The 22062-nt window shown below is 42.6% G+C and overlaps 2 protein-coding genes and 1 long non-coding RNA gene across 6 annotated transcripts in view; 1 reads left to right on the top strand and 2 right to left on the bottom strand.

Annotated features, from left to right (window-relative positions):
• Positions 1–22062, top strand: part of LOC310685923 — a 160487-nt gene that overhangs the window by 2776 nt on the left and 135649 nt on the right. The window contains exon 3 of one of the 2 annotated variants that reach the window (XR_014515604.1): positions 327–433. This is a non-coding gene — a long non-coding RNA (uncharacterized lncRNA). Of the gene's footprint in view, positions 1–326; positions 479–22062 lie in introns of those variants that run through there. The other variant, XR_014515605.1, reaches the window with a different exon arrangement.
• ADSS1 (adenylosuccinate synthase 1) overlaps positions 1–22062 on the bottom strand; it is a 36564-nt gene that overhangs the window by 14015 nt on the left and 487 nt on the right. The window contains exons 1-5 of one of the 3 annotated variants that reach the window (XM_083519272.1): positions 14284–14591; positions 3959–4061; positions 2951–3013; positions 1884–1934; positions 767–833 (exon numbers count right to left, since the gene is read on the bottom strand). In XM_083519272.1, coding sequence (XP_083375398.1) covers positions 767–833; positions 1884–1934; positions 2951–3013; positions 3959–4061; positions 14284–14484 — 485 coding nt within the window. In that variant the 5' untranslated portion in view covers positions 14485–14591. Of the gene's footprint in view, positions 1–766; positions 834–1883; positions 2642–2847; positions 2894–2950; positions 3014–3958; positions 4062–14283; positions 14592–22062 lie in introns of those variants that run through there. The other 2 variants (XM_083519273.1, XM_083519274.1) reach the window with 2 other exon arrangements.
• The window catches only part of LOC310714032 (inverted formin-2-like), a 30778-nt gene continuing 27524 nt past the window's right edge, over positions 18809–22062 (bottom strand). Inside the window, exons 13-14 of the mRNA XM_083518875.1 lie at positions 21550–21649; positions 18809–19460 (exon numbers count right to left, since the gene is read on the bottom strand). Of these exons, the coding sequence (XP_083375001.1) occupies positions 21554–21649 (96 nt within the window). The 3' untranslated portion in view covers positions 18809–19460; positions 21550–21553. The remainder of the gene's footprint in view (positions 19461–21549; positions 21650–22062) is intronic.

Here is a 22062-nt window from a genome sequence, read left to right as displayed (position 1 = left end):
GATGGCCTTTGAAGTCTTTCCCAACTCTATGATTCTACGATTTCCTGAACTGATCTTTGACTTATTTATTCTGTTAAGCCAGATAAATTGTTGGGTTTTTTAAACCACAATTATATGCCAGTAGGTACCAAGAACTGAAAGTTCGATTCAGAAATACCATGGCTGATGTGAAAACAATTAAAGGGCTAGGAGTGAGTAAGTGGAACCACAGTTGAGCAAGACTTACTTTCAATTAAAACATACTAAGCAACAGGCTTTGTGGGATTTTTATGGGGAATAAAACACAATATTGTCATGTGGAACTACTGTTTTAATTCTGCTTCCAGGTGATTGTGAAAGACCACTGCCTTGGCAGCACTGAAGTAGCCTAGAGCAGAAACAACCAGACTTCTTGTGAGATCAGCACCACATATACTATACCCTTGATATTTTGGTAATTATTTAAGGGCAATTAAAACTAAAAGTTTGCTGGATCAGACTTTTCTGAGCAGGAGCTTCCATTATGTCTGGGCCCCTATTATTCTCTTCAACATCCCACAGCATAATTATTACTCCATCCAGGAATTCAAAGGGTGCTGTCATGTTGCCTGTGGTCCCTGTAAATCCAGAGTTTGGTCATGCAGAGCTCTCTTGGAAGTCAATATGTATTTATCATTTTTATTTATTAATTAATATGCTGAGGAGATCAAATACAGGGCACCCTATTCTTACAGACTTAAGCCATATCTATGTAGCAGAATTCAGGTATACCAAGATGCATAATTACTTTTTCCCTTCTTGCGCTTGCCGCTGCACTTCTTGAAGTCCATCCACTGCCTGATGAAAATCAAACACTGTACAGCACAGGAGAAGAATCAAAGGAGACAAAAAAAAAAAAAAAACAGTTTGGCTTTCAAGTATCACACACACATTATTTGAGTAGCAAAGAGACCAAGTTAAATAAGCCTTTGTGATTCTCAGTAACATCATTTCTGAGAGTCAAGCAACTGGATCGGATCCAGACATTGGATTCGTGATGTTTATGGAGTGCCTGCTCCAACTGCCTCTGTGTCTACATTTGTTTTGTTACCTTGTTAACATTGTAAGCTATTTATATTTTGGACGATATCTGGGGTTTGTTTTCCAGAAACAGCAGCATTAAATGCTAAATACTAAACTGCCAGGAACTTTTAAATGTATCTTAATAAAAAATAATTTCTACTACTGGAAGGTACAGGTAAATGCTCCCTCCTAGTTCTATTAAACTTAATAGGCTTTTGCACCACACTTGGCATTTTAATACTGAAAGTTATTAACAAGAAATTGATGCATATAAAAGGATGTAGTTCTCAATACATAGTACTACTGATATGCAGCAGTTAGTAACTTATGCTAAATATATACATATATATATATATATTAGTATTAATTTTGTTGAATAATGAACTTAATCACAATATTGGCATTCACATAAGGGACTAGTTCAACAGAGGTGCCTGCTGGAGGAAGGGAAGGAGAAGGCAAATTTTGCAGAGCCCATCTCCCCCTGCAGCTATTCTGGGGCTTTCCCCCTGCTTCAAAAACCCGTAACAGGTTTTCAGGGAGCTTCAGGAGCAAGGAGTAATTGGCAAGAATCACCTCCCCACTTCCGGTCAATGAACTCAATTCATGGGAAGTATTGAACCAACCCCGTACATATTAAGCAGGGGGAGGTGGGGGGGTTTTAAACTCTTAATTATTGCACTGAGCATATTCAAATAGAGATTACTCGCCATCTATGTTATGAAACACAAACTCTCCTCAGTGCAAATAATGGGTTTGGGTGGCCAACAAAGATCCTAGAAATGCAAAGTGCCTATAATTTGTTTGTATATAAAGACTTTCTCTACCAGACTGCCACTTACCAATGTGTGCCCTGTCTGATATGATGAGTCTTTTCTCCCAGTCTCTTAAACCTGTCAGAAGAAATGCGGTGCCAGTTAGGTTTCTGTTCCCAAGAGGCTACAACACTGAGATACGAGTTTATTCAGTTGTCCCATCAGTTTAAAATTATTTATTTAAAGAAAAGAAACGCAAACACATCAAATGCAGCAAATACACATGTAATGTATTATGAGCAAAACCAAAATCAATATGTGCTCCTTTATGGAGTGGTTTTTGTTAGGAGGGCAAAGTTCACATAGTAAGGAGCCCCCAAGATTGTTGGGTTGTTGTTGTTTTTTTACACACAACTCCCTCCACAGCTATATTCAGCTAACTAAAGCACAAAAATACAGCCATGCTCTGGCTTCCAGGAGTGACTTTTACCTTCTTTCATAGTAGGAGTTGTAAAATGCAAAGAAAGGAAGCAGTTTTGTGTTTGTTTGTTTGTTTGTTTGTTTGAAACATTAATTACTCCTCCTTGCATTCAAGGAACTCAATTTTGTGACAGCATATTTATTCAGTTGTGATTTGCAAATGAGGATATGCTACATTAAGAGGGGCCTCCTCTGGATATTGCTCTGGCAGGCAATGTGTGGAACAAATTTCAGGAGCTCCTTACCAGGTGAACATTCCAGCAACTTTCATACAGTCTGTTTATTCGCTTGTGATTTGGATGTCATGTTTAAATAATAGTATGTCTAAAGCATCCTATTATTTGAATGCATGTAGGCTTAGGCATCTGATGTTGGGAAAGATGGAGGGCACAAGGAGAAGGGGACGACGGAGGACGAGATGGCTGGACAGTGTTCTCGAAGCTACCAGCATGAGTTTGACCAAACTGCGGGAGGCAGTGGAAGACAGGAGTGCCTGGCGTGGTCTGGTCCATGGGGACACGAAGAGTCGGGCACAACTAAACGACTAAACAACAACAAGGCTTAGGCATACTATTATTTAACCATGACCTGTAAATTTCCCTGATAAATGTGAAATTACCTGCAATGAGAAAAATACACTGCTTTTAAAGAAAACCAAAACATTACATACAAACCTTTTTTCTCATTTTTTTCAGCTTCTTCAAATAATCCTGGCAAATGTATGACTACCCCATTCCCTAAAAAAAAATATAGAAATGTGTAATCGTGAGAGCAAACCATTAAACAGTCATCTTTCAAAGTAATGCACAAAGCATTAGGGTACTAGCAGTTGTCCTAATGCTTAAGTCAGACCAACTGACAGTGGACTGGGCCAAAAACGCTTTCCCAACTCCATTAACTGGAGTAATCAATCAGTCGTCATCATCATCATCACCACCACCACCAAATACTCTGCCCATCTGGCTGGGTTGCCCCAGCCACTCTGGGTGGCTTAACACATATAAAAACATAATATCTGTATCCAGGCATAGGCAAACTCGGCCCTCCAGATGTTTCGGGACTACAACTCCCATCATCCCTGACCACTGGTCCTGTTAGCTAGGGATGATGGGAGTTGTAGTCCCAAAACATCTGGAGGGCCAAGTTTGCCTATGCCTGATCTGTATCCATTCAATGCATTAACTTGGAAAGCCACTGAATGGACCTTTCAAACAAGCATACAAGTCCAAACTTAGTAGATCTTCTATAGATTCAGCTCTAAGCAGCTGCTTTGATACGTCAATTCCTATTACTTTTTATAAAGCTGCTAATTAAATTTCAGGAGCAATGGCAATCATGCTGAAGATACAGGAGGATTAGAAATGTGGAGGGATGGTAACAGCTGTTCCTTTTGTTCCCCACCCCCCACCCTGACCAAAAAACCCACTATGCAATTGCTTCTCTTTGAATCTTCTTGAAATTTCTTATTTTCCATACTAGTGACAGTCAATAGGTCACCTGTGATATCAAAGGAGGGAAGAAAAAGCTGAGTGTTTAATCTTGTCTTACTGTTTAAACTTAACCTGATTCAAGCCGCAGTAGTGGAAACAATAAATGTTATTGCTCACGCAATAAAGAATCCATTTATAGCTGAATTTTCCCAACTTGAATCTCAAGTCTCCAAACAAGACATTTATACTTACCAATTAGAGAAATTGCCTTGGGATTAATTATACCACTAGGAAAGAGGTGAAAATCATATTCCTTCCCATCAACAACCACGGTATGGCCTGCATTATTTCCACCCTGCCAAAACAAATACAAAAATGATTACTTAAATAATGTTAACCTGTTTTTGCTATAAGCAAAGAATGCTGTTGATTTGGACTGAAAATATGTGTTCATGTTTCTTAATCGCATTCATAGTTAACTGAATTTCAGCCTAATTATATTAAGGATTTGAACTGCTATTGTTATTCACTGTTCATCTGCTTCAGAGTGGGTGGGGAGGAGGGTGTCACATGATGGAGATCTGCTAAGACAAAAAAAGAAGAAAAACAGCACCACTGCCCCCCAAGTCACTTTACTTCCACCACTTAGGATTACTCTGTAACTGATTTACTGTAATTCAATATTCATTTGTTGCCTTTTACTGTACTAAGGTAGGTCACATAAAACAGACTGCAGAGCTTTTCCATCTGCTCTGTTGTTAAGACCAGCTCTGCCAGGCTCCTCCTACAACTGTTATCCACATCAACCATTCCATCAGAGAAAAACTGGACTACATGGCTTCATCAGCTCTATTGCAAGAACACTCACTTTTGGCTCCTCTGCTCCTTGAAATCTTTCAGCTGTAGCTGCTAACTGAAACTTAATTTTCGCAAATTTCTTCATTGAGGGGGTCCTAAAAATATATGCTTGGGTGTGAGAAATTCAAATCTGCTATTTTTGTGACTACCGGGCAACATTTAGATTGATAAGTCTACGTAATCTTGCTTTTAGAAAACCAAAGAATATTTATTTTACCTTCTGTAAATGTCAGGTAATGTGCTACACACACACACACACACACACACACACACACACACACAACTTTACATACACTTTACTTACCAAGCAAAACAAAATTACATTAATGTAACCAAAATATAGTTTCTTGTAAGATTCTCCTCTCTGAAATATATCCATGGACATTTTGCATTTTGACACCATTAGGATCTGGAATGCACTTACTGTAGAAGTGAGTCCAGCTGTTATTACTGAATCTCTCTTATTTATTTACTCTCACTCAGTAACTATACAAAAAACTATGCGAAGTTTGTTTTTCCTACTCTTCTCTTACAGCTGTTAGCCTTTTCACAAGACACCTTAATTCTAATTAAAGGTGCCTTCTCCATTTCAAATTAGAAACACTTGCAATGCATATGCACACAATCATCAAGGTGATGTGGGAATAAATGTGACTTTTAAGAGGGAAAAGAGCAAAACATATTTACTGAGCTGTGCAGCATGTGCTTTGTACACAAGTAGGCCAAGAGGTCTTTTTATGATTATGTAGACAAATTTCATAAGATGCCTTTTATATTTTCTGTGTCTACAATTATAAAAAAGACTGCAGTGATTAAAAGTCTAGATTAAGAGGCATTAGACAGTAAAATTGCCTCTGTTCCCTTTCATCAAAATATAGAAATACAGTATTAACACCCCACTCACCCAGGCAAGTTATACAAGGAAGTGAGCTTTGCTGTTAACTTGCCTGCAAGTATCATAAATTCAAACAACAAAGAAGATAAAACAAGTATCATTTGAACTTAATTTTCAGTTACTGACTTGATTGTTACCCAGGATAATAAACCTAAGATTTTGATGAGGGCACTGCAAGCCAGCCTTGTTTTCTTACAGAGCTTTGGTAACTTTAAACTTGACCTTCTCATATAATACGGGTGATCCTGGAGCAATTTTATCAGTACCCAAAGGAGAAGCCCAAGTTTAAAATAGCAATGTCACCATGTAGTTTTAAATCCTCCACAGATGTAAGGACTCCCATAAGTGAGGCTCTTTCTTCAGATGCAAACAGATGCCCGGGAGATAGATATAATAAACAAAGAAGCATAAACAAGGTTGCCTCTGAAATGTATTAAGGAACAACCTTTCTAGTCTTTTGAGATGTAATAATAATAATAATTTTTATTTATACCTCGCCCTCCCCAGCCAAGGCCGGGCTCAGAGCGGCTTACAAGCAATAATAAAAACAAGTTGAATGATTACAACTTAAAAACAAAATTAAAATACAACATTTAAATATTGAAACATTAAAATATTAAAATGTAGCCTCCTTGCAGGAGGAGAAGGAAAAGAAAAAAAGAAAGAGAGGGAGGGAGGGAGGGAATCAAATTGGCTCCAAGCCAAAGGCCAGGCGGAACAACTCTGTCTTACAGGCCCTGCGGAAAGAAATCAGATCCTGCAGGGCCCTGGTCTCATGAGGCAGAGCATTCCACCAGGCCGGAGCCAGAGTTGAAAAGGCCCTGGCTCTGGTTGAAGCCAATCTAACTTCCTTAGGGCCCGGGACCACTAGGGTGTTGCTATTTATGGACCTTGAGGCTCTCTGTGGGGCATAACGGGAGAGGCGGTCCCGTAGGTACGAGGGTCCTAGGCCGTGAAGGGCTTTAAAGGTCAAAAGCAGCACCTTTAATCTGACCCTGTACTCCACCGGGAGCCAGTGCAGCTGGAAAAGCACTGGATGAATATGCTCCCATGGCAGGGACCCCGTGAGGAGCCTCGCTGCAGCATTCTGCACCTGCTGGAGTTTCTGGGACAGCTTCAAGGGCAGCCCTGCGTAGAGCGAATTACAGTAGTCAAGCCTGGAGATGACCGTCACATGGATCACTGTGGCCAGGTCGGGGTGGGAAAGGTAAAATAAATTAAGATACCCACATTCAAAACCCAAGAAAGAGACTGAAACACAACCAATCATGAAACTATCATATTCCAGTTGGTTAGAGCGTGATGCTGATAACACCAAGGTTGCAGGCTCAATCCCCGTTAAGGGCCAGCTGCATATTCCTGCATTGCAGGGGGTTGGACTAGATGATCCTCAGGGTCCCTTCCAACTCTATGATTCTACATATCTGCATCTTCCCTCACTACTCATTTTATTTTCTCTGTCTTTCACACTGTCAGAAGCAAGCTTCCTCAGGACTCATGGGGTTTTTGCTTTGTTTTTCTTTGCTTATGTTACTAGCCAGGCTGCCTCACTCTGGATAATGAAAGGGCCAGTTTTAAAGTGGCAGATATTCATAGAATCAGAGTTGGAAGGGACCCCCAACTAGTCCAAACCGCCTCCCCCCTGCAATGCAGGAATCTCATCTAAAGCATCCATGACAGATGACCATCCAACTCTGCTTAAAATCTTCCAAGGAAGGAGAGTCCACAGCCTCCCGAGGGAGACCGTTCCACCATTTGATAATAGGATAGCATTAAAAGGATGTCAATAAAGGCTGTTATTTGTATCAAAGGGGATGCACGCATACTCAGAAGGCAGCCCCACTGTGTTCACGAAAGGTTATGTCCAGGTAAGTGCATGATTGTGGCTTTAGCTTATTTCACTAGGGAACAGTGCAGTGGGACAGAAACACTCACTTGGCCTCCGATCAGTCACATCACTGCTGCTTACCAGCTGATGCAAGAAGAGGAGCAAGGGGACGTGACATTTCTCCCCATCTACTTCCCAGTGAGCAGCAGTGACTGAGCTGAAGCCAGGAGAGCACAGCTACCCCACCACTGGCTTATTATTTTTTACCACCGTTGATGGAATCTTTCAAGAAGTTGGAGATGGTGTTTGTAAGTGGTCCATGTTTCACAAGCATACAGTAGACAGGCGAACTAGTATCAGTGTACTGGATGAAGCAAAGATCACCAGTGTTGAAGCAATGATTCTTCAACATCAACTTCGTTGGACTGGTCATGTTGTGCGGATGCCTGATTATAGTCTTCCAAAGCAACAACTCTACTCCGAACTTAAAAATGGTAAGCGTAATGCTGTTGGTCAACAAAAGAGGTTCAAAGACTCTCAAGACAAATTTTTTTTTAAAAAAAAGTACGTTGTATAAACACCAAGAACTAGGAAACACTGGCTTGCAGGCGCTCCAATTGGAGAACAGCCTTTACCAAAGGTGTCATGTGTTTTGAAATAAAAAAATTCCTTCCAGTAGCACCTTAAAGACCAACTATGTGTTTTGAAGACGCTCTCAAGACAAAAGGGAGAAATGTGCTAAGAAGAAGGCATGCTTGGCAAATCCATACCGTGATCAACTCCTGCCTGGGAACCAAGGTCCCCACTGTGGAAGGACGTGTGGGTCCAGAATTGGCCTCCACAGTCACTTAGGGACTCACTGTTAAAACTGTGTTTATGGAAGACAATCTTACTCATCTATGAGGGATCGCCAAAGAGAGAGAGAAAGAGAGATTTTTTTTACCACCATGGGTGCTGCTACTTAGATTTTCTGGCACCAAAATGTATCAGATCACCCCAGTAAAACACCAGTGTTGGGCTATATAAATAATTTAACCCATAAAACTTGGGAGTTCAGATTTTGTTTAACACTACATAAAGTATAGATACGCCCTCATTCTTAATTTAAAGCTTTCCCCATCACTTGAGAAAATGTATGACAGCATACTAGCTTTCATTTTCATAGATAACTGTGGTATTAAAAGCCAGAAATCTGGCTCTGCTCTTAATCATTTATTTTTTTAATGGGATTATGCTGACTACCTTTCAAACCTCTAGTTAAAGAGGTATTTATTAGTGGCAAGATGAAGATTTTTGTTAAAATTATCAACTCACATTTGAGTACTCTTGAGAGGCGAACTGACACAAACCTGTTTGAGAGTAAGCACCAGTGAACTCAGATTTACTGAACTCGGATATATTTCTCAACTCAGAACTGTGCTGTTAAAATGCTTGGGTATATTAGTAAGACCTCTCATTTTTTATTTATTGACATCTCTCTTTGACTTCATTCTTCAGTTACCTTCCCACCCCACCCCACCCCAACACCTCATTCTGACAGACAAATAATATATTCAGCTTCTCTCTCCCCTGCCCTTCCATCTAACTGTCCAAGTGCCTCTTATTCAAAGAAATTTTAACTGTTCAGCTTAAAAGAATTTAAGATGCATGTTGCTGAACACATTGTTCAGTTGCTTTGCTTGTTTAGCCCGGTTTGTGCTCCTTCTGTTCTCAGTTGGGCAAGACTTTCTCTTTAGTATTCTTGCCTTTCATAATTTCCTTGATTTTGCTCATAAAGCAGCTGGCATCCGCTTGAATTTCATAATCTGTGGTAGAGATTCTATCTGAGCCTGTATTATTGTGGTTTTAAAGAACCTCCATGAATCCTGAAGATATATTTTCTACTTCCTCTTTCGAGATGAAATGTTTAAGAATGTACCTTAACTTCCTGAGGATTTAATACTGTATGCTAAACAATTGATGACCCAATAAAAGCATTGACTGTACTGAAAAAAGCTCTAAACAAATTGAGAACTATGAAAAGAAAACAAGGAGTGGGAATATTTGGGAGAATATTTTTTAAAAGAAGGTATCAGGGTTAACTGGCGAGTGGGATAAGCTTATGATCAGTAGTTAACTAGACAAGGGATTAGAAAGGATGGAGAAAGGGACAGGATAAAAATGTAAGGAGATGTAGCAAACTAAAGAATATAAATTAGGTTGCCAATGAAAGATAAGTCGGGAAGTCTTTACTTACTATAAGATGATGAATGGATGTACTGTAATATGTTTTATGTAATTTGAAAAATGTATAAAAATAAAGTGGGGGGGGGAGAGAACTATGAAAAACACAGAGAAATTTAAATTCACTGACGGAAAACAAACTATTTAAAAATTCCACCTCATTACTAACAGTTTCACTATTGAAAAACTATCATAAGATTTAAAAGTGAGATCATAAGAGCAAGCTGGATCAGGCCAGTGACCCATCCTGTTCTCACAGTGATCAACCAAATGTTTATAGGAAGCATGCAAGCAGAACCTGAGCTTTTAAAAAAATGTAAAGAGATAACCTGAGAGTTCTTGCTATGGTATCAGCTTCCCTCCAGCCTTAATATGATGCCACTGAGAGTAGACACTAAGGGATTTCAAGCACAGTATAATAAGTATTCATACCCAGCATTATTTCTCAGTTGCATTTGCAACAGGTGTGGCCATGCAAATTCTAGATGAGTGTCTGGATGCTACAGGAATGATGCCCAACATACTGAGGCTGAATCTTGGTAAGTTGGAGATTTTGTGGCTAGGCAGTCCACCATTCCAGGAGCTGTGCAATTTGGGAAGAGTTGCACTTCCCTTGAAGCAGATGACATGTAGTTTAGGGGTGCTCCTTGATACATCTTTGTCGCTGAAGACACAAGCAGCTGTGTGGCTGGAAGCACCTTTAAGAGCTTCAGGTGGTATGACAGCTGCAACACTTTCTGGACACAGTGACACATGTGTTGATAAACTCAAGAGTGAACTACTGCAGATGTGTTCTATATGGCACTGTTCTTAGTCCAGCTGATACAGGGTGTGGTGAACGCTAGGTGCCAAGGTTCTTACCACGAACCTGTAACACTGCTCTTAAAAGCAAGGCATTAGCTGTCAATCAACTTCTTGGCCAGGTAAAAAGTAAAGGTACCCCTGCCTGTACGGGCAGTCTTGACAGACTCTAGGGATGTGCGCTCATCTCACTCTAGAGGCCAGGAGCCAGCGCTGTCCGCAGACACTTCCGGGTCACATGGCCAGCGTGACAAAGCTGCTCTGGCGAACCGGCACCAGAGCAGCACACGGAACACCGTTTACCTTCCCGCTATAAAGCGGTACCTATTTATCTACTTGCACTTAAGGGTGCTTTCGAACTGCTAGGTGGGCAGGAGCTGGGACTGAACGACGGGAGTTCACCCCACCGCGGGGATTCGAACCGCCGACCATGCAATCGGCAAGTCCTAGGTGCTGAGGTTTTACCCACAGCGCCACCCGCGTCCCTAAGGCTTCAGTACTAACCTACAAAGCCCTAAACCTAAACAACATGGGACCACCTCCAAAAGGATCTCCCAAAGCTAGGTGAATGGGCACTAAAATGTCAACTGCAATTCACTCTAAACAAGTGCAAAGCGAAGCACACTGAAACAAAAAAAATAAATCCTATATAATACAGAGTCTGAACTGTCGCCACATGTCAAAAAGGTTACTGTAGCTAGACAATGTTGCAAAAAGGCAACCAAAATTATCAGGAGTGGAACAACTTCCCCATAAGAAAGGTTACAACATTTGGAACTTTTTAGTTCAGAAAAGAGGTGAACAGGACAGTTATGACAGAGGTGTATAAAATGACTTGTGGTGAGAAAGCAGGTATGTTTTTCTCCCTTTCTCATACTATTAGAATTCAATGAACCTGAATGTTGGAAGGTTTTAGACAGACAGAAGGAAATATTTCTTAACACAGCGCTCAGAGAAATCCACTGCCACGAGATGAAATAGCTGGCAAAACCAGCTTTAAAAGTGGGGTAGATAAATTAATGGAGCATAAGGCTGTCAATAGTTCGTAGCCATGAAAGCTATATACTAGCTCCACTGTTGGGAGAAAATATGCCTTTGAATAAAAGTTGTTGGGAATCACAAGTGGGAAGAGTGCTGTTCAACTAATTTCTGCTTGTGGGGCTTCCCATAGGTCCAGTCACTGTGCTAGACTTGGTGGGCCAATTGTCTGACACAACTAGCCTGTTCTTAGGTTACCTAACAGAATGTCTTATCCATACAGACCTGCCCAATAACTAAGTTCTTCTACTGAGCCTTCCCAGGTCATGGAGCAACTTGCATTGTGGTGGAACAACCTCCTCTCCAAAAGAAAGGAAGGCTGCCATTTCACTGCCTGCTAAAGAGCCATCTGTTTTCTGAGGCCTTTTCCCTGACCAGTTATGTTGATGATCTTATCTTTTATTTGTACTTCATGGTTTTTGTGAACCACCTTGTGATATGTTATGAAAAGCACTAGACAGATATTTTAAATAAACTGATGAAGTGCTCTGGTTAGTTAGAAGGCATGCCCAGGCAGAAAACAATTAACTGATAGCAACATGAATTTATCAGAATAATTTCTTTAGTGCCATGGAGAGGACCCGTCTACAGATTTATTTGCATTTAACAAAATTTATAAAACCGCTTGACTGTAATAAAACCTCTAAGTGGTTCACATGAAATATTAAAATTATAAATAAATACCACTTCAAAACGATTCAAAGCATTTAAAAATAAATAAAATTAGTAGTAAAAGGGGGTAAAACATTTCAACAGTGACGTGCCTGGATAGTTACAGATAGGTAGCCGTGTTGGTCTGCCATAGTCAAAATAAAAAAATTCCTTAAATTCCTTAAGAGTCGTCAACAGGCTCATCTCAGCTATCTGCCAATCTCCCATTCCCACCACCCTTCTGAGTAATACCCCTCCCCACCTTCTCACTATATAGAAGGATCTGGCAACTTCTGTTTCAGTGTATCTGAAGAAGTGTGCATGCACACGAAAGCTCATACCAAGAACTAACTTAGTTGGTCTTTAAGGTGCTACTGGAAGGAATTTTTTTATTGTGCCTGGATAGGTTTCCTTCAACAAAAAGGTTTTGAGCAGACCTTGAAAAGAGTCCAACAAAGGCACCTGATGTCAACAAGCAGGGAGTTCTGAAGTGCAGGCACTGCCTACATTTTATTAGGTTGATTTCTTACCAGTGGCATAGCGTGGGTTGTCAGCACCCGGGGCAAGGCAAGTAATTTGCGCCCCCTAACCCGTGGATTTTAGCACTCGAGCCAGGTAGGGGCAGAGAGCTGCGAGTGCGAGAACCCCCCCCAGATGTTGCGCCCGGTGCGGCCGGCCCCCCCTGCACCCCCCACGCTACGCCACTGTTTCTTACAACTGCAAAACATACATTTTGTGGTGCCTGTAACAGTGACAGTTCCACAGACCAAAGCAGTTGAGAGTGCATACATGGGGTAAGGCAATCCTGCAAGTAAACTGGCTCCTAGCCGTTAAGGGTTTTATATGCCAACGATAACACCTCGAACCTGGCTGGATGAGGCTCCTGTTCAGAGAGAAGCCACTAGATGATTACTAACTGCAACTGAAAGATGTTCCCAAGTCCCAGAGTGACATTTTCACAAACCCCACAACAAGACCGATAGTGGAAAGAACTGGACAATACACAACTTTCATATATCTGGTTTATTTCACCATTCCTCAAGTGAGTGCACACACACACAGCTCATTTTATCATCACAACCACTCTGTAGACAGAAAATGTGACTACTCCAATTGGCATAAAGGCTATGAACCCCTATCTCCCCAATCCTAAATCTATACTACCGCTGCCACCCTCGCCTGGCTCATTTAGAGTCTTAATATGTGACTGGAGAAGGCAAGCAGAAGAATAAAGAAACACTGCTACCTTCGTCACATTTAGCTTGGCCCACAATAATGCACGGATAACATACTATGTGTGAGTGTTGGGCTGCACTAGTCACCTTCAGCAACCTTCCCTTGCAGAAGGCTGTCACCTGACACCTGCTGCAAATACCAGCCCCCAGCAGATTCACTACTGTCCAGACACACAGGTTCTGGCACTGAGACCATGCTTGTCTAGATCTCGGGATCTTATGTCATTTATCGCCAAGGGTCAGCTATTTCTATTTGTAGCTCAAGGCGTGCAGGCTTACTTTCCTCTTCCCAAGCGGCATTCAGTCTGTAGCAAGCCACCCTCCTCTGTGCTGTAGCAGCCAGGGAGGACGCAAAGTAAGGTGGGTGGGAAGAAAGTGAAGAAGGAGAAATATGGGGGGGGGGGAGAGAGGAGGGGGAACAATAAGGGTTAATGCACCAAAATCATAGAACTGTAGAGTTGGCAGGGACCCTGAGGATCATCTCCTCCAACCACCTGCAAGGCAGGAATAGACAGCTGTCCCCATGCAGGGAACAAACCTTCAACCTCGGCGTGAACATCACCACGCTCTAACCAACTCCAAAATAAAATAATAATAATAATAATTCCTTGTTGGCATCCGTCTCAAGAGACAATGGAAGAATGCACCATCTGGGGTAAGGTCAAACCACTGGAGAGTTACAGCAGCTAATAATATTAGTAACAGTAAATAAGTGGAAAGGAAGAGGAAATGAGAGCAGGAATATGACCCAGGTTAAAATATCAACGCAGCCATGAAACTCAGTCAGTGGCCGTGACCTTGGGCCAGTCGTGCTTCTATCAGCCTAGCCTACACCGCAGGGTTGCTGTGCGGATAAAAAGAGGGTGGAAACCCCGGGGAAAGGCTAGATTCTTGAAAGGGAGAATGGAAGGATTTGAAACGGCGGCAACTACCATCGCCACCATATAAGCCACTTACTTATAAGCGGGACAGGATAGAAAGGTCACAAATGCAAGAGCAACAGAAAAAGCGGCAGCGAGTCTTTCATGGCTGAAGTGCCACCACCCACCTGGCACCTGCAGACGACGTCGGCCTCCGTGGCCAGCAGGTCCACCACCTTGCCTTTGCCTTCGTCCCCCCACTGCGAGCCCAGCACCACCGTCACCCGGTTGCCGCCGGGCTCGCTCCGCAGCCGCTTCAGGCCACCGGCGCCGGCTGGGTGAGGGGCGCGGTCATTGGACGCGGCCGTCGCCGCCCGGGTGCCCGACATGACGCTGGCTGGACGGCTCTGTCGGCGGCCTGAGAGGAATCCCTTCTGCTCGCACGAGCCCACCTCGAATGCCCGTTCGCCCGCTCTTCGCGTTTTTGTGCCGGCACTCGGCCAATCGCGGCGGCCGGAGCACTGACGTTAGACAAGGGGAGGAGCGGGGTTGGGTATCTACGAGCTGGAGGTGGGGCGGGCGAAGCAGTTGGGGGCGGGCCTACGGGCGTCGCCAAAAGGCGCGCGAAGCGTTCCTGAGGGAAAAGGGCGGTTCGCCTCAGACGAAGCAGGCGGCGGGGGTTTAGAAGCCGTTACCCCCTACCCAAAAAAACAAAATTCGAAATAAAATTCATTACGCATTTGAAATAACCATTCAAACCGAGCATTCCGTCAGCTAAGAGTTCGCTCCCCTTAAGAATGTAACCCTGTCGTGCCAATGTTAAATAAACCAAGACGAAAACTTAAAAAATATAAAGGAATAAAAATATACGTATGAAAGTTAATATAGCACACTGAAATCAATATTATTTATTTACTTTTAAATAGAAAGGTGTTTATTATTGTTATTATTAAAGAATTAGAATTTATATACTGCCCTATACCTGCAGGCTCCGGGTGGTTTACAAAATAAAATCAGAATATAAAACCACAAAATACATAATAAAAATAAAAACAACAACCCAAAACCCCACACACATGTACTTTAAAAGGGCATAGAATGCCTATCAAATAACAGTTAACGCAAATATTATATATTTATGAATCTACCAAAAAACCAAAATGTGGAATTAAACACATTACGCATTTGAAAGAACTATTAAAACCAAGCATTTTGTTACCTATGAGTTCGCTCCCCTGAAGAATGTAAACGTATCTTGCAAATGTGAAATAAACCCAGATGAAAACTTTTAAACAAATTTCTGTGTATGAAAGTTCATATAACACACTGAAGTCAAGACAGTCCTGGCTTGAATTTTACCTCAGGCCAATGGGACACAACCACACACCATGGATTCTCCAAAATAATCCCAGATGTGAACTGTAGGTTATTAAGGGTGCTGGGAGTCACAGTTCTGTGAGGAGTAAATGACTGTTTGTTTGTTTGTTCGTTTGTTTGTTTGTTTCATTTAAATAACACCTTTATCTTCCATTGGAGCTCAAGGTGGTGGCACATGGTTCTCCTCCTCCCCACCTCATCCTCACAACCACCCTGTGAGGTAGGTTAGGCCACAAGGCAGTGACCGGACCAGGGTCACCCAGTGAGTTGTCGAGGTTCGAACCCTGGTCTCCCAGGTCACAGTCGGGCGTTTTTTTTTTCAGGTGGGCGCCATTGCCATTCTAAGACAGCAAAGGAGAAGTTCCTGGTTCCTCATTTTCTAGAAAAATAGCACTGGTCATTATCCAACACTAACCATTACGCCACACTGGCTCCCAGGATTCTCTGGGGAAAGTCGTCTGGTTTGAATGTATGGTGTGGAAGTGGCCTAAGTTTGTTAGCGTCACATGTGTGCACATGCACACACTCTCTGACCCAGGAGTGGCGCAGCTCGAAACAGCAACCTGTCACCCCACCTCTTTTACCTGTGTGGAATGGCAGCACCCACAAAGCACTGGAAACCAGTACAGCTGGAGAGGTGGTGGGGTGGGCAGCACTGGTGCTGCCTTTGGGGCTTCCGGCGCTTGAGGCGGTCACCTCATCTGTGGGCCTGCCCGGCCTCAATATGAAGAGAGCTACACTGGCCTGCATCGCAGGAAAACTAGAGTGCCGTGGTGACATATAAATGGCAGGAGCTACCATGGTTTGTCCTTCATTGCCACGTGTCCAAGGGGAGTCCAAAAGTGCCAGCAGCATTTTTGTGCCACGTACCCCAAAGAGCAAAGGTGTATCGTATAAAACCCAGTTTATTAACCTCAGCTTGATTGCATTCCTATGCACAGTTCCCTCGGAGTAAGCTCCATTGAATTCAGTGGTCTTTATTTCTGACTGAAAGAGTCCAACCTAAATGCAACCTTTTATCTTTTCATTGGAAATGCAGTCTTGCAAAGAAGCATTACCATTTATAAAGTTACGGACTCCCATCAAAGGAAGGAAAGAAGGATCCAGCCTCTGCTTGATTTATTTTCCTCGTTCTCTGACTTCCTCTATGCTAATTGCCACAAACTTGAAGGCCTCATTATCACCTCATTGGCCAAAACAAGGAGGGTCCATCAATTAGCCTGGAACTTTGGAACATGCTACTGCATCACTTCTGTCCTGAGAAAAGTTCCAGAGCTCTACTCTCTCAACTACCCCATTTACAGCCAGAGATGCATGAGATGGTCTGTGGTATGCACAATTTTGAGAAGGTTGAGGGAGACAAAGCATGACAGGGGTACATGGCAACTGAGAGAAGGTTAATCTTATGGTACTGGCATGCAGGGCTGGTGCCAGACTTAAGGGGACCCTCCCCCCCCTCAAAAAAACAATTCAGGAGCAAAATAGAAATATTCATTTACCCAGTTACTTAATGGCTGGAAGAGAATGTGTTTGGTAACCTTGAAATTGTTACCTATGATGGTATGTGGTTGTTTTAAAATGAACACATCAATTAATTGTATTGGTTTACTACTTTGATGTTTGCCACCCTAGGCTCCTTTGGGAGGGAAGACGGCAGAAAAAATTAATAAGTAAGGAAGGAAGGAATAGTATATCTTAAACCTACAATTTTACAATTTTTTTCTAGACGCTTTGTCCATCAATGTGGCAAAATGTCAAACAATTGTTTCTTGCCAATAATTCATTTCCAAAATCCAGAGAACTACATTACCATTTTCTCCCAAGTATCATTCTACTTTTTAAAGAAGTTCGTTTTAAAGTATTTTTAGACCTTCCATCACAATTGTGGAACAATCCTTTCAGGTAAGAACATATTTAGTGGCATTAGATCACCTGGTTTAGTGGTGAGGGGGGTACTTTTGTGAATACCTTCTTTACCATGAAACTGTAGTGAGACAAAGGAGTTTAAGGAGAGAAAGCAAATTAATTTTTCACTTTTATATATATGTATATATATTTAAATAAATGCATATACAGTCCTGCACTGATGCATGCAAGTTGCTTTTGATTTTAAAGAAACAACAATTTGCAAGTCCTTTCATCTGAATCAGGGGTGAGGATCCAGTGGTGCTCCAGCTGTTGTTGACCAATTCCCACCATTGGCCATGCTGTCTTGAGGCTGGTCAGGGACGATGGGTATTGTAGTCCACAGAACACAGAAAGCTTCCTTACGCAGAATCAGACCGCTGGTCCACCTAGCTTATTACTGTCTGCACTGATTGGCAGCTCCAGACAGGCTCTCCTAGCCCTACCTGGGGACTGAACCTTGGTAGCTTGGAAAGCAGATGCACAACCACTCAGCGGCACCCACCTAGAGGGCCCAGATTCCCCATGCTCACTCTACAGTTTCAAGGCAAAAAAACTGGAAAGAATTAGGCAAATCCTCACGTCAAATTCACGACTATTTCTGCCTTCCCACTCCACAGAGCACAGGGATGACATAGAAGGAACAACAAGCAAAAGGCTAGGCAGGCGAAGTTCACTTAGCAGCAGGCAGCTGGCAGGCATGCTACTTAAGCAAGCATGTTCCCCTCTCTGGAGGAGCAGGAATGCTTTATAGGGAAATGAGCGGCTGGCTGACATTTCCCCCCGAAGCGGAGGTGGTGACATTTGCCACAACACTGCTATCCCTTTCCTTTAGAAATAGAGCCATTGTGGGGTAGAGGGACAGATGACATATTGTGCAACCAGCAAGGCACTCAGAATGCACACAGGCGTCCCATTTTATCTGCTGTGCAACAAACCTGTCAGGGAAGCAGTTAACCCAAAAGCATGACCAGCCCAAGGTCAGTCTTATGCCCGAGCAGTGATTTGAACTCTTTCGGCCACCCGCTCCAAGCCCAGCATGCTGGCTCTCAAATATTTGCTTTGCCCCAAACCATTACGTTATTTCATTTCTGGCTTTTCAGTTATTTAAATAAAATTGACTCCATCTTAATATTATACCGCTGGCCTCAAACCAATGCCAGAATAGTGCAACATTCAGTCTCCCCAGTAGTGGGTGCTGCAGGGGTGAAAGTTGTACTTTATATAAAGTTTGAATAAAAAACAAATAGATATGTGCTCCAGTCCTATAATTAAGGAGTACCCAATATTATGTTTTAAACACTAAGCAGGAACTTTAAAAAAAAATGTTTTGGGGTGGGCAGAGAGTTACAATAAAAAATGGGGGGGGGGGGGAGAGGCACCAACACATTTTCCTACAGTAACTTTAAATAGGCCAATTTGAATTGTTGCACATTTATATCCTGCATTTTTCCCTAACAGGGAAAGCTTTGTACCAGTTTAAATCAGTGCCCATGAAATTCAAGAAATTTCAATAAGAAGTGGGATTTCTGTACTCTGTTACCTAACTCCATTCCTTTTCCTCCTTTTATGTGCAATAGACAGGTAATTTACATCAAAATTTCCACAAGGAGTCATATTATAGCTTTTTATTTTCTTCCATAGGTTGTTCAGCTTAGTAATTAATAAAGGCATTGTTCTTACCAAAACTGACACAATGGAAATAATAAATTAATAAATATGTTAATAAGTAAAGCACAGAAATCTAAACAAGCATCCACTATCAAGTTCCTCTTTTTTATATAAAATAATAATAATTCAATTTTCTCACTTGATAAGTTGGGGAGGGGGAAATAACTGCTTGGACATGAAGTATTATTATTTCCAGTTAAGAAAGTAAACTGAAGTACAAGCCCCCCCCCCAAAAGAGCAGGATTCTTTCTTTCTTTCTTTCTTTCTTTCTTTCTTTCTTTCTTTCTTTCTTTCTTTCTAGACATCTCCTGCATAGAGTTTCCAGGAATTGATGGTTTTTCTCACAACTGAAAGCCTTTCCCGGACAAAGCATCAAAGATGCCAACTTCCTTTGTTGCTGCTTGTTTTCAAGCTATGCAGAGAGAGAGAGAAAGAGAGAGAGAGAGAGAGAGAGAGAGAGAGAGAGAGAGAGAACATGCCTCATATTTGTATGCAGTGAAATCATGCCAATACATACCAGCACCTTTGAATTAAAAAACAGAATGACTAATAGCCCGAGTCCATGTACATCAGCAGAGGGTTCAGTCCTGCTGGGTGTTGCTTTGCCAGCATGTTCCCTGCAGACAATACACTGCCTAACCAGACCCCTGCAGCCAGCAGGACTAAATCTTCTGTTCATCAGCTGGCAGGCAGAGGGTTCAATCCTGCTGGGCACTTCTTTACTATTCAGCATGTTTTACCAGCCTACCCCATCCTGCCAGTCAACTCTGACATGTGGGTAGGACTGCTCGCTTATCAGTCACCTGGCATCATCATGATGTCAGGATGCACTGACAGATGAAGAGTCCTGCCCATCTCTCAAAGTTGGTCCACTGGGGTGGTGAGGGAGAAATCAAGATCTGGCCCCAAAGGTTCCCGGCCTCTAGATTAGAGCCGTAAATATGATACGTGAAGGAGCCCTAAAACGTCTTGGTGAAGTCTCCAGGTGACTGCAGAAAGTTCTTAAGTGCTCCCTTCTCAATGCTGCTCACTCAGGTGCCTTTAACTACATCCCCATATCGCAGCGAGCAAAACATTGAGTGAACAGGAACAAGCTGTCATGCTGATAGGGGGATTTCTGCAGGTGACAGTGGCAGCTGTCGGAACTGGTATCTGCTGTTGTCACCCAGTGTGGGGGCTCTGTCAGGGTTCCTAAGGGATCTATGGGGTCAAGAAGGCTGTACAGGGAGCTCCTCATCTGGAGCTGGTCTTTGGAGAGCCGGAGGGCCCCTCTACCATCACAATCCCCTTGCCTGCTCCCACCCCACTCAACAAGCTACTTCTCCTAATATGGCAAAGTTCACTAAAAATAGAAGGACAAATTGAGACAATAAAGGAAAATAAACCCGTCTTAACCATCTTAACTGAAGGATGCAGGTGGCACTGTGAGTTAAACCACAGAGCCTAGGACATGCCGATCAGAAGGTCGGCGGTTCGAATCCCCGCGACGGGGTGAGCGCCTGTTGCTCAGTCCCTGCTCCTGCCAACCTAGCAGTTCGAAAGCACATCAGAGTGCAAGTAGATAAATAGGTACCACTCCAGCGGGAAGGTAAACGGTGTTTCCGTGTGCTGCTCTGATTCGCCAGAAGTGGCTTAGTCATGCTGGCCACGTGACCCGGAAACTGTACGCCAGCTCCCTCAGCCAATAAAATGAGATGAGCGCAGCAACCCCAGAGTCGGCCACGACTGGACCTAATGGTCAGAGGTCCCTTTACCATTACTTTAACCATCTTAACATAAGTTCAGCATCTACCAAACCTTCAGTCTTTTTGGAACCCGGGACCCAACCACCACTAGTCCCAATGTGGAACATGGAACCATTTTTAGGTTTATTTGTTTTTAACTTCCTCCTTTGTGATCAGCCTCTCCCCGTTTCCCTCCTCCTCCTCCCCAAAAGCCCTACATTTGATATAAAAAGGGAAATTATGGGCATTTTAGGCCACAGCGTCACACACTTAAGGCGCTGTAAATAAGTAAATTAATAACTGCCGTTAGCTGTTAAAATCAAGAAGGCATCTAGGTAGATAAAAAGGTAAAGTTTGGTCAAAGGCGACTATGGGGTATGGTGCTCATCTCGCTTTCCAGGCTGAGGGAACCGGCATTTGTCCACAGACAGCTTTCCAGGTCATGTGGCTAGCATGACTAAATCGCTACTGGCACAATGGGACATCTTCCTGCCACAGTGGTACCTATTTTTCTACTTGCACTAGCATGCTTTCAAACTGCTAGGTTGGCAGGAGCTGGGACAGAGCAACAGGAGCTCACCTCATTGAGCGGATTTGAACTGCCAACCTTCCGATCGGCAAACTCAAGAGGCTCAGTGGTTTAGACCCTGCATCTAGATAAACCTGTACATGGACCCAGTGTTACAAAATCAAATTCTAAAAAGGAATACCCAAACTGGTTGTGATAATAACTGAAAAGTGGGGGAACAGAGGAAAACTTATTTCCAAAGGTTATACCTCTTTAACAATGCTTCCGACGCTTAGCTGCTTCTCCTTCTTCAAGCAAATTCTTCCTCTTTTCTGCCTTTACCACTTGTTCCCTTCTGTCCCGATTTTCCTACATTCCAACACACAAAAATATAAAATTCAATAGAAGCCTGACCAAAAAAAAATAAATCCACATGGATAATAAACCCACCTAGTTTGAAAATTGCAGCCCACTTTTTAAACAAAACAACAACACATTCCTTGAATTAATTTACAAACCACCACAGTAAATCACTGTGCACTGGGGCAGAAAACCATGCGAAAGTAGTATGAGATCAGGGCAGTCAACGGCATGCAATTTGAATTAATTTGACTGGCGGTGGGCTCAGGACATGCAAGGAGGAAAATACTGCTTCATGAAACTACGAATTAATGTATGGGATTCACAGCCACAAAATGTGCAGGGATACACCGTATTTTTCCGTTTATAAGACGCCCCCATGTATAAGACACCCCTTATTTTGGGGGACTCCAAATTAAGAA

This window comes from Podarcis liolepis, assembly GCF_965112155.1.
Source record: "Podarcis liolepis genome assembly, chromosome: 1".
NCBI lineage: Eukaryota > Metazoa > Chordata > Lepidosauria > Squamata > Lacertidae > Podarcis > Podarcis liolepis.
This window is presented reverse-complemented; position numbering and strand designations above follow the sequence as displayed.